At 43.4% G+C, this 13,148-nt stretch overlaps 1 protein-coding gene across 2 annotated transcripts in view; it reads right to left on the reverse strand.

The window, feature by feature from the left end:
• The window catches only part of DGKI (diacylglycerol kinase iota), a gene marked incomplete at both ends in the record, with an annotated part of 370,310 nt that overhangs the window by 153,908 nt on the left and 203,254 nt on the right, over positions 1–13,148 (reverse strand). For both annotated transcript variants that reach the window (XM_084229448.1, XM_084229447.1), the window contains 2 exons: positions 6,041–6,101; positions 7,777–7,859. In XM_084229448.1, coding sequence (XP_084085574.1) covers positions 6,041–6,101; positions 7,777–7,859 — 144 coding nt within the window. The remainder of the gene's footprint in view (positions 1–6,040; positions 6,102–7,776; positions 7,860–13,148) is intronic.

Genomic DNA, 13,148 nt, shown 5'->3' on the forward strand with positions numbered 1-13,148 from the left:
ACAGAGACAAGGAAAATGCAAGCCTGGTATGAATAAAGCATCTGTCCTTTCTTATCAATTCCTTATCACCTACCTGTCTGTGACCAGCTCAGTGAAGATGTGAAATCAAACTGGATACATTGATCTCCTTTTTCCAATAGTCACCTAAGAACATATTTGACTTCCTCCAAATACAAGCAGGTAATCTTAGCATTTCACCATTACTTCACCTTGGGGTCAGTAAATCCTTTTGCCTTTCACAGCACGAATTTCTTTTTACTTTTTCTTGTCTGATGAGCAACCAGTTTAGACTAACAGTTCTTTGGCTCTATCATTCCTCCACACAGCTTGCCCAGGACCTACACCGTCAAGACCCCAACAACCAGCTTCCTCAGAGCTCCATGACTTATGGGTCTGGGAAGGGCAGGAGTCAGGCGAGTGTAAGGAAGTCCCTAATCTAAGGTCCCACATCTGTAAAACAAGGATACCAGCAGCATCTGCCTCCTGGGGTATTTCGCCAGTCAGCACAGGTCAGCACATTCTGGCAAACAGGAGATGCTAAATTAACATTAGCTACTATGATTGCGCAACTTTTTTCTTCCTGGTTCTAATCACTTCTATAAGGTCCAGTTTCTTAGAAGCAAATACTCCCTTCCTAACTCTTCACTTAAAGAAAAGTTGAGGGCCTCCCCAGTGGCGCAGCGGTTGAGCGCTGGGTTGCGAAGCTGCCCGCGGCCTCTGCGGCGCCGGTTCGATCCCCGGCTGCTCCTCGGCCACCGGAGGAGGGTCCCACATGGCGCGCAGACCTCTCCTGCCGCCCGCTGCTCCCCTCAGCAGTGTCCTTCGGTCCTTCTGCCTGTTCTGCTCCCCACTCTGGCTCTGGTGAATTCTCTCACCCTCCCGCGCTTCTGACTGTACCCAGTGCATGTATAAACAAAACAAACAAACAAACCAGCAAAACAAATAAATAAAGCATGCCTCTATTAAAATAAATAAAGAAAGAAAGAAAGAAAAGTTGAGCCTGAAGTTTAAAAATTGATGCCACCTCTGCCAGCCTATCAAGGAGTATTTTTTCCCACAGATTATGAAAAACAGTAAGAGCCAGGTGTGTGGGGTAGAGGACACTATAAAATAAGGGAATGGGAACTAATACACTTACAACAGCAGGAGACATAAAAAGGTTTTGAGTCATGATACGTTATCACACTTCTGTCCTTAAAAGAGCAAAACTAGGGCCTCCCCGGTGGCGCAGCAAGTTGAGAGTCTCGCTGTGAAGCTGTCTGCAGCCTCTGCAGCACGGGTTCGAGTCCTGGCTAGCCAGGAAGAATCCCACATAGCGAGGCAGAACTCTCCTGCCTCGCCCGCTGCTACCCTCAGTCTGCCTGTTCTGCTCCCCGCTCTGTCTCTGGTGAATTCTCTCACCCTCCCGCGCCTCTGATTGTACCCCAGTTCTTGTATAAATATAGCTTTAAAAAAAAAGAGAGAGAAAAACTATGTCAAAGATCTTAAAGCCCCGACGCTGCTGCAGGAGGCTCTTTGCCCGTCACCAGGGGCCAGTACCTGCTCCACGTCCAGACCCTGGGCTCATGGGCAGGGCCTGTGTTTCTGTTGCTTTCCCGGCTCTCCGAGTCATCACCACCTGCACATGCAGCAGCCCTTCCATTACTATTTTTAATTCCCGGCAACAGCAGTGAGCAGAGTCTTTCCTGCTTTTGTTTTTTGTTTGTTTGTTTTTAATTTTATTTTTATTTATATATATTTACATCGTTGTTCATTTTTAAAGAGCAGGACTGGCCAAGCTAGGACACCAGGTCCTGCTGGGCCCTGGGCAGCCCAGCCCTGTCTCCGCTGCAGCAACAGCTGGCCGATGCTGCCACCTCCTGTCCACGTTTGGCCTTAGCTGTCCCTGGAAGTTCCCAAGAACAGATGTTTGTATCCTGCGCTAAACGGACTTGATGCAGCAGAGGGGTGGAGAGGACAGAGAACTGACATCTTCTTGAACAAAGCAGAGGTGTGTGGCCTTTGCTTCCAGCACAGGCAGGCAGAAAAGCTCAGGATTCTCATCCTGAAAACTCAAGTGATCCTGACAGCATTAGACGCCTGGGTCTTCCTGTCTAACAAGTGAGCTGATTCCTCCTTTTGAGACTGTAACTGATACTTTCTTTCTTAGTTCACGAAGTCACTACATGTCAAAAGGAATGTTTAAAATTGGCCCTGAAGAAATCAAGATAAGAGCCAGGGGGTGCTTTTTGAAACCGAATGTGGATTTAGGCCCCATGCCCACATCTCTGTGGATGCCCCTGAAGGAGGACCCGAGACAGGTGGCTGGACAGAGGCCGAGGGATGGGGTGTGGACTGTCCCCTTGCAATGAAAGGGAAATAATGTTTTTTTTCCTGCTGTGACTAGGAAATCAGGGCGCTGGGGTGCCTGCTGTTTAGAATGTAGCCATTTGAGCAAGAAATACACATGAAGTGGGCTACTAAAGTCAACTGAGCACCAGGTTTTTGGAAAAAAGTTAAAGGTGGGTGTGCTGGTCAAGCCCCAAGTGTCAAGTTCAGGGCCACACAGGTGAGGACCATGTTACACCTTAAGGCACCCCAAAGAGGGGAGGGGTGCACTTGCCTTTCTCAGTTCCCCAGCTCTTCGATGTTAAACCGGGGTGGCAGCCTCAGGCTGGAGGGGAGGAACTGTGCCCAAGGACGGGGAGAGAAACACTTTGCCACATGACCAGTGGGACCTTCTAGTTTGTAAACAGGAACATCTGAGATCATTCTTGGGCTGCTGATTGATTCTCTGCCTGCAGATCAAAGATGCGACCAGCCCACTGGACCTGCAGCTGCATGTCCACCTCCAGTTTCTGAAAACCCTTTGCACAGAGACCACGACTGTCCTGTCCACTGAACAGCCACCACTGCCGTGGAGAAGGAGCACATGAACACGGCTAACCCAAAGCACAAACACAGGCCGGATTTCAGAGACGGTGCCCGCTGCACATAAAATAGCACACGGATTATTTTTGTATTAATGGCCTATCAGAATGACAATATTTTGGATACATTGGGCTAATAAACTAGAATATAAAGTTAATTACACTTTATTTCTTTTAACTTTTTAAAGTGCCTTCTAGAAAGCTTAAGATTAAAAATGTGGCTGGCATCACACTCTCAAGCAGCAGTTGTCAGTACTACTGTGATGCTGCAGCGGTGAACAGCCCTGGAGATCCAGATGTAACCCTGTGCAGGTTTAGAACCTCTCTGGACAGGTCAAGGGCTGTGCCAGTGCTCACAGACATGTGGCAGGACCGCCTCTCCCACCCCGGGACGTAGGGAGATACACATCACGGCGCTCTGCCCATTTGTATTTTTTAATACAGAACATTAGAGTAGGTAATACTGAAGCCAAAGAACTCTTTCTCTAAAGCAATGCAAGATGCATCCATGTTAAACAACACTGTGTACACTGGCATTGCACTTACGGTATTCGAGTATCCATAAACACCCTGGAGCCACGACTCTCTCCCTTCTGGGCATGTGGCTTCCTTACTCCGTCCTCTCTAGCACCTCCTTGATGAGTATTCCATGATTAGTGGGTTGTCCAAAAGCTAAATATTACTTATTCTATGTTCCAGGTACTTCTCCCTCTTACGGGCCTTATCTGCATTCCTGACCTCAGTTTTCACTTCCTTCCTATAACTCACAAAGGCGCTAGACACTGACATTGGGCCCCTTGCACTGGGCATGCCTGAAATAAAAGTAGCCTGCTTCTCTGGAGTCTGTGCATGCTTTTGAACAGGTTGTCTTCTCAGTACCCTCACCTATCAGTCTGGTCCCTGGGCATCAAATCCTTGCTTATCTTGCCCATGTGGACCAAGTTTCATTTCATTTTACCTTGTGAAATAAGGTCTTTGGTGAAAGATACATGGGTCTATGAAATGTTCATCAAGGTATGTGATATTTTTAGCTTCTTAAGTTTAGAATAGGGAACTTTCAATCTTGAGTGGGGGCAGAGATTCTGGGGGCACCTTGACAGATTCATGAAGAAGAGCTGCTGGCTTCACCAGTGGGGTATAGTGCTCGAGTCTCAGGTACAGGTTGGCAGAGGGGCTCAGCCTCTAGTTAGCGAGCGTCCCTGTCACTGTCAGGATCCTGCCAGTGCAGTGACAGAGCTCCAGTCAGAGTCAGAAATGGAATATTTTTGACAGATTAGGATGAGCATCTGGTCACTAGGATCCAGGTCTCCCCAGCACCCTAGTTTTCACCCCAAACACTCTTTTAAAGCTGTTTGCACATCAGCCACACGTTGCCTACTGGCCTCCAATGGCAAAGGTGATTCTGTGGATCCCCCACAGGATATAGCCACTGCCTTTCCTGAACACCCCTTTTTTGGTTCTTTTCTTCATCAAACTAGTTAGAAATGTTTTCAAATATTTATCCAATGGAAGAGGCTGCCTAGAACCACAGGGCCCAGAACACACTGCCTGTGCCCATCTTGAAAGTGAAGGGGAAGAAGAGAGGTGGCAGGTCCTGCCCGTGGCAGGGAAACCCCAACAGTACAGCTTGTGCAGCTTGTGTGGTGCTGGTTCGATCCCGGCTGGCCGGTGAGGGTCCCACATGGCGCAACAGACCTCGCCTGTCTCGCCCGCTGCTCCCCTCAACAGTGTATTTCAGTCAGTCTGCCTGTTCTGCTCCCCACTCTGTCTCTGGTGGATCCTCTCACCCTCCCATGCATCTGGCCTGTACCCCAGTTCTTGTACAAATAAATAAATCTTTTTTAAAAATTATTAAAAAAAAAAGAGGACGAACTATGAGTTGAGACACCAGGTATATCCTCAACCTACCTAGTCACTGAGATTAGAGGAGAAAAGATGTGAGAGGGGGGCAGAGGAAGGAGCAGGCTCTAAAATAAGGAGGATAACTGCAGGAAAGGGTCACAATGAGTTTAAGTTTTTATTAAAGATAACTAACCTGGGGGAACAGCTGAGCCAGGTGTGTCCGTGTGTATGCGGGGGTGGGGGGTGGTGTGAGTGTGGGTGTGTGCGCACGTGCATGCGCATGCGCTCAAAGCATTAGTTTGGATGTAATTCTTACTAAAGGAAGTTGAGAAATTCCACACTAGCATATCCCTAAATATACCCCCCTAGAACAGTACAGTTGATTGATATTTAATTGCCACGGGGAGATACAGATTCCATGGTCAAATAATTTTGGAAAACACTAGGGTAAACAAAGTGAAACAGGATAGTCAGACTTTATAATGAATCTTATAAGCTAACAGTGTGTGTAGTGAAAATGAAGAATGATAAATAGCATTTCCCTAATTGAAAAACATTTTCCTCTTCACACTATTGTATTTTTTTCCAGTTGCATTTACTAGTATGTAAGGTATATCCAATGCTGTATTAAGTACTCATTCACTATGAGAGTTGGAATTAGAAGATTTCATTGCTATTTGAGAATAAAACGTTTTAGTAAGGAAGATTAGGGAAAAAGCCAAAGATAGGCATAATAAAATCCTAGATTCTATGAGACCAAGCTCTAAGTATACTTGATAGCAGAATCTAAATGTCATGATTGTCAATTCTCAACCTAAGTAAAAGTCAAATGAAGAAACAGATAAAACAAATAAACAGGAAAAAATACATCCGTACTACTGAACTTCACCCCAATACCATCTTTTCTTCAAAAATGAAAACAAGTAGAATCAATCAATGATCTTTACGTGAAACCAACGTTAGCATTCTAAGCTTCATTTCTACTTGAAAAGTCACAATCACTCAACTATACCCTCACACTTGTCCTTAATAATTGTGAGCAAGTGAAAATAAGTCAGCATTTTAAATAGAATTTACTCATTTATATAACCTTCATTCTAATGAACCCTGTTGTGGAACAGGAAAGGAAATCTTGTAGATGAGGGAGCAAAACATAATGTACAAAAATCAAGTGTGAAACCTAGAGGATAGGGGATTGGAAGGACTCTGGGGTAGGAATGAAGAAAGAGAACTCTCATCAGGAAAACAAAAGGTAAAGGAGAGAACTGGATTCTATTTCAAGGACCTACCGTTCCGTCCCCTCCACAGGCCAGAATTCGCAGATTTGGCACTTTCCTATACAACTCGAGCCTGCAGAGGAATTAGAAGGTAGCGTGAACAAAAGCACATGCCTCTGAACATCGCAGCGAGAAAACCCTCAGCAAAAGAGGGTTGGGGCCGGGGTGTCCACTGGAGAAAGCGCAGAATCACGAGGACATTATTAGCAAAACGAGAGCATCCCGGGAGGACAGGCTCCAACAACTGGGTCAGAAGTTGGCAGCAAACATTTAAAAGGTTGACATCAAGTGGGAGTTTAGGATGTCCTGGAGTTTCGGTTCCCGTAATTCCTACTAATGTGCCAACTTATTATTTTCCCTCTGGGCTGTGACTTCCTTGTTTTTCTTTTCCCATCATCTCCCTCTTTTCTTTCACAAACAAAAATCATACAAATTGGCCATCAACAGTCCTTATATTTCTCCTCATTATATTTTATTAGCTTTCCTGCGTCCATTGATTTTCCAGACCAGTACTTCCCACTCTTAATCCCGGGAAATCTTTCCCAGAGGTGGGAGAGGACACCCAACTGGCATGACTGCCTCACTGACATCCTGCCCCCCCTTTATATTCCTGGACCATGACTGCTAAGTTTGCTGAATGACACTATTCATAACTCCCTTTTAGAAAATTTAAAAGAAACAGCATTTTTCTGAAAATATTTTCTTCTTTCCATGTCCTTTATGACCTTCGAGTGTCTCCCTAGAGTCTAACAAAAATGATAACATTTTAAATAAAGTATGCAAAAGGGCAAAATCCAGAGTAGCAGATTTGCCTCAGTATATTTTATTGCAGAAAAAGTACCAATGTCGTACAGCAAACTCTAGTAGCAAAGAACATCACAGATTAAGAGAATGGCAGAAATTAACTTTTAAGTTCAGTGTTATGCTGAATGCCTAAAATATATCATTATACATTTCAACCAGGAATATCATTTCTCTAGAAATTATCTGAACTGATGTTTCTTTACCCCGATATTGCTATTTATCTGAAAATATTTAGTATCTTTAAATTCTAATGTTCACGACATCCAAACTCTCTAAATATATGGGTGTTCAAATGAGAATCAGACAACGGCAGAAACATCTGTTCTTAACTACCATGAACCCCAAAGAGGAGCTCCGGGGTACTGCCACCGATAGCTAAACCTTCAATTTCCACACTTCCAACAAAAACAGGAACAAAAAATTCCTACAAAATTCAGGAAAGGGATCGGGTGGGAGTTAAAATGTCCCCCCACTCTGGTGTGGACGCTATAGGTGTAATTAATCAATCTCTGTCTCAAGTGAACACAAATGCACAGGCACATTAACCTCTAATTCAAACATACTCATAAAAGATATGGTGCTTCTGCACACAGAAACACTCCACTCCGGGGACTAGCACGTCTCTGGATTTGTACATGCACACACAGGAAACAATGGACCCTTGCTCAGGTCATGGGCTTGCTAATCATCTACAGTTGCAGGCACTAGAAGTAATCATGAGCCAACGCTGAGTTAACGACTGAGAAGCTAGGTGAAAGGAATTAACCCAATCAAGAGGGAAACGATAGATGAAGTTGTAAAGAGAGTAAAGTTGAGAAGGCAGATGAGACACACTCAGGAAAGAATTCACAGAGTAATGAAGAAATGAAGCTTGGCTCTAAGCGGAAAGGGCTTCTCACTTGCCTAAAGGGAGTATGTTTCACGGCGAGTATTCCCAGACTTACGCGTCTTTCGGTCCTTCCTGAGAAAGATCGAAGACTTGCCTCGGGTTCAGGTACCACATAAACATCTGCAGAACTTTGGTTCCCTGTGAGGGAAAAAAAGAAAACAGGGAAAAATTTCCATATGTTAGTTGTTCATTTAAAAATAGAGTCTGTTATCAAAAATGGTATCTAACTATAAGCAGCATAAAGAATTAATTTAAATCATGGGTTTTGGCCTTTGACAGACACAGATCAAATGCCCAGACTAGACTTCTGTTTAAAGTGAAATTCTGGGCAAGTTTGTTAATTTCATTAAGCTCAACTCTCTCCTCTGGTCAGAGACAAGAATGTCCAGTTCTACCAGGAAAAAGAGTAACTATAAGAAAGAAAAAAATCAAAATCAACAAACAACTATGAACCAGAGACACTCTTTGTGGGGGGAGGGGAAGGAGGGATTGGGGCCAAAATCAGGGTTGCAATTGTATGGGGAATATAAAATAAAAAAAAAAATAAAATAAAATGAGTGACCTAGATCAACAACAACAACAACGAATAAAGAATGTCCAATTCTCAGATGAGCTGTGAGGGCTCCTTGCCGTCATGTTTGACGAGCACATGGCACCCTTTAGCATGCAGCAAGTGCTTAATAAATAGTATCGTTGGTTTTACCATCATTAACTAACATCAAAATCCACGTAAGAAGCTGTTAGTAAACTTATGCAGCTCAACATCAATTTTCACTTCACTGTTTCTGCATAATATGAAATGTGGACGGTATTAGCTAAGGATGATTTCATTGAAATAAATGTGGAACTGAAGCTAAAGTGACAATGGCTCTGTGTTATCGATAATATAGACATATAATTCCTCTATTTAGTGGTGTCAAATCTTACTTTAGCAGTTTTCAATTTCCATGTCTACATCTGTGTGTCTACAACACACATTTCTCACATGAACATTTTTGGGCATGTTGAAAATAATTGTGACAATTTTAGAGTCAATCACTGTGGCAAACACTAGGCGGGTGTGCAGATCATTTCTCAAAGTGCACTGAGCAAAGAGGACATGAAAGAAACATCTTTGGATTAAACAGCATCAAAAGAACTTTAAATAGGGTGCTGCTGCGATACCACCTCACACCAGTGAGAATGGCACGTATCAAAAAATCAAGCAACAACAAATGCTGGCGAGGATGTGGTGAAAAAGGAACTCTCCTGCATTGCTGGTGGGAGTGCAAACTGGTCCAACCACTGTGGAAAGCCGTCTGGAGGTTCCTCAGTCTACTAAAAATGGAGCTACCATATGATCCGGCAATTCTACTAGGGATCTACCCAAAGGACACAAAAACAGTGATTCAAAAGAGCACCTGCAACCCTATGTTTATTGCAGCATTATTTACAATAGGCAAAACCTGGAAACAACCCAAATGCCCAAAAATAGATGACTGGATCAAGAAGATGTGGTACATATACACATTGGAATATTATTCAGTGATCAAAAAAGGTAAATTCATGCCATTTGCAGCAATGTGGATGGAGCTAGAAGGAATTATGCTCAGTGACATAAGCCAGAAGGAAAAAGAAAAATATCAGATGGTTTCACTTATAACAGGAATATAGGGGAACCAAATAAGATCAGTGTAAAATAATAATAATAATAATAATAACAGTACAAAACATAACAAAGCAAAAACAGACAATTATAAACCAGAGACATCCTGCAGGGGAGGAGGTGGGAGAAGGATCAGAGGGAGGGAGGGAGGAGCACAGGGGACTGAGGTGATGGTGCACAGGTGCCTTGGGGAAGGAAACTCTATGGGACTCAATCTGAGGAGGTGGGGGAAGCAAATATTGTCTAAAAAAATGATAAATGTCAAAATAAAAAAATAATTAGAAAAACCAAATAGAGTGCTCATTTTAGGTCATTATGAACCACAGCAAGTGATATTTGATCTGTGCATGGAGTCTGTTGCTTTTAATGATAGTTCCTTTATTAGATATCATGACTGTTTGTTCTTAAAACATTCCAAGTCCATATACCCACTGTGCTGTAATTGAGAGTATAGGGTAAATGGAATTATCAAGCCTTTTGCACCACTAGCCTCTGTGGCTATCACCAGTGGCCTTGGTTATGTTAATGCACAAGGTACTCGGGAGTGTGGGTTCCTGATTGTGGACACCTGGCGTACAGGGCGGGGGGGGGGGGGGGGTGCACGCATGCGTAAGTGCACCCCTGAGCCTAGATAAGGGCGATAAGGGTGGCATCACTCAGAGAAGAGCAGCTACAAGAGGATGAGTGACTACAGAAGAGGCGAGACCCTAAGAGAACCCCAGAGAGAGCCCAGAGAAAGAGTAAAGATTCGTGGGGGGCTGGGATGCAGCTGCCTGTCTGCCTCCTGCCCTCTCCCCACCTACCCAGTGCTGGCTGGCACTGCAGAGTGACCCCAGTACAGTAAAATAGCACCATTTAGAGTCAGTGCTAATTTGGACGTTCTCACTGGGTGATCAGGAGCATTTACAATGTTGCAGAAGTTCAGCATATAAAATAGGAGACGATATCTACACTCCAGGGTGATTATGAGAATTAAATGAGCCAGTAATAGTTATGTATCTAGCACAGTATGTGGCACGAAACAGGCCTTTGTACATTTTAGTCCCTTTCTTTTTTGCTGCTTGTTAATCTATTCATTAAATTACCCTGGAGGGTGTGAGGGCTAACGTGTAGGTTATAATTATCACATTGTTATGTCAGTTGTTACAGAGGCCAATGCAGGTCCTTTGTTCCACATTTCATCCAAGCCTATAATTTAAAAGTTCTGCGTTATCGTGTGCTTGCTATAAAATTAGGAATAACATTCTATCCTTAATTATCACAACTAATCCTTCAGTTCCACCAAATGACATATTTTGCTTCCTATAAAATTCAGACATAGGTTTAGAGACTCAGTACAAAATAAACACTGGATCATTCCCTACCTCCCTACCTGGGACCGTGCTAGCAGGTCAGTAGAGGGTTATCTTCATATTTTCTAGGTAACACCAGAGTCATTTTAATAATTAATTTTAAAATTTCCAACTGACTTACTAGAAAATTAACTTCTGAGTTTTAGATTTCTAGAGCAATAGAATTGTTGGTTTTAATGACGCCTTTGCACGGACAGCTATGGTAGAATGCACTTCTCAATAAGGCACCCAATGCTAAGTAATTAACACCTTTCAAAAATAAAAAGCATTAAGAGGTTGTTTTTCTTAATCTAAAATTTCTCTAAAAGGTTTGAGTGGCCACACCATATTGTTTTTGTTCATTTTCAATTTGTGTTTGCTGGAACCCTAATTATCTCTACCCTTTTGAGGAAGGGGTATTAATTAAGGCTGGCAAGTTTTGCATGGCTAACCTCTAGGAGGCTCCTTCCACACTGCAGTCTGCTGGAATCCTGTCCTGGGGACGTGTGGAGCTGCCTCCCACAGCCCTGCGAGGCTACCCTATCAGACTTTACAGTCAGACACGACACAATTATTTCAAAAAGTGATCTTTCTAAAATACATCTACTAGGAAAAATAGTAATTGAATGAAGGCATTGAATTTTTTTAAATCAGTCTTGTGGGTGGATAAAAAAGGTTTAACACACTCTTGAGTTCTGTTAATGCCGCTCTTACCTCTAGGAGAATCTACTTTAGGGCTTTGATAGAGGTAATTTATTCCATGGAACCGGAAGATGGACCGACAAATATTAACTCACCAGGAAGAGTAATTTCTTTCTTTTTCTTTGGCAGATTAAACCTACTCAGTCATTTACACAACTGTCACTCCTAAAAGTCCCAAACACCCTCAGAGTTGCACATGCTTAGTGCAAGAATCTAGTTTTGTCTAAATGGAAAAAAAAAAGTGTACACTTAACTCCAATACACCCTTAAGAGGGTTCTCACTTCTACAGCTGTGGATCTATAATTTCACCAACAATAGAATTTCACAAGCAATCATGAGTGGACATTGCTCATGGGGTATAGAACATTCTTTCCAGCTGCAGGTATTGGGGAACAGTGTGAGACAGGAGACTATAACTTGCCAGAAAGAGCAGATTGTTCTAGAGGGAAATGAACAGGATTCATCCATTCACCTCCTACAGACCACGCACAGTTTTAGGTGAAGAACTAGAGAGATGGACGAGACAGAAAAAAATCTTGCTTTCCACAGCAGTTCTAAGGATTATTCAGAAAAGAAAATATGATGATAATGATATGAGGTATGGAAAATTAGTTAGGAATGAGTCAGCTCAAATAGCATCTCAGTCTACCTCAAAGCACTGTAACTCTTGTATACACAAAACACTGAGATGTCACTACGCTAGCCCTAGTTTCTATCACACAGGAATCATCTAGACCATGGAAAGAACAACTGCCAGACAATAAGAAAGGCCCAAGGAAAATAAAAACCAGTGGGAGACAGGAGTTAAAACACAGTCATTTCAAACTGGATCCTAATAACCCCAAAGGAACACCTAATTCATTCCATAAACATGTATGTATCAGGCTCCTACTGTGCATCCACACACACATTCAGGAACTCAGAGGAGTTTTATCCACATGGAGCAAACTAGTTCAGTGCAGATGCTGGACAAGAGATGCCTGTGAAGAAGCCTCAGCAGCCCGTAGTGCCCAGTTGGGGGATTACATGAAGGCCTCCCTGGTACTGCGCCTGGACAGTGTTGGGAAAACGAGTAGTGCTGACCGTTTCTTTTTTTAAAAAATAGATTTATTTTTTTTATTTATGCATACAAGAGCTGGGGTACAGGCCAGAGGTGTGGGGGGGTGAGAGAATTCACCAGAGACAGAGTGGGGAACAGAACAGGCAGATCTACTGAAATACACTGCTGAGGGGAGCAGCGGGTGAGCCAGGAGAGGTCTGCTGTCCATGTGGGTAGCCCCCTGGCTGGGGCTCGAACTCAGGCTGCAGTGGCTGGTGATAGCTTGAAAGAGCTGAGGCTTTAACCCCTGTGCCACCAGGGAGACCCTTTTTTTTTTTAAATGGGACTCAACAGTTTATTGTCTATGGGTTACTGCAGGTGTTAGTTTTCCTCAACTGTGCTACTCAAACTTTGTGAAGTCTAGAAATATGAAACCAAAGTGGTAGGAAAATGAAGACTCGGCCCTTTCACTCAACGGTGTACATCAAAGGTGTCCACTCAAGGGCAAAAATGGTGAAGGAGTTTACCATTTCTTTGCACAGGTTGTAGAGGAAGAAGTTCCAGGGTAAAGGCACGGGTGTGTCAAGCAGCAAGACAAGCCATAGAAACCTACGTTGCATTCATCTGAATTGCATTGAAACACGCAGCAGGAGTGGTGGAGCCGAAGCTGCTGGAAGCTGCTCAGGTGAGCAGTGAACTCAACCTCCTG

The sequence above is a fragment of the Talpa europaea genome (genome assembly GCF_964194135.1).
Source record: "Talpa europaea genome assembly, chromosome: 3".
Lineage (NCBI taxonomy): Eukaryota > Metazoa > Chordata > Mammalia > Eulipotyphla > Talpidae > Talpa > Talpa europaea.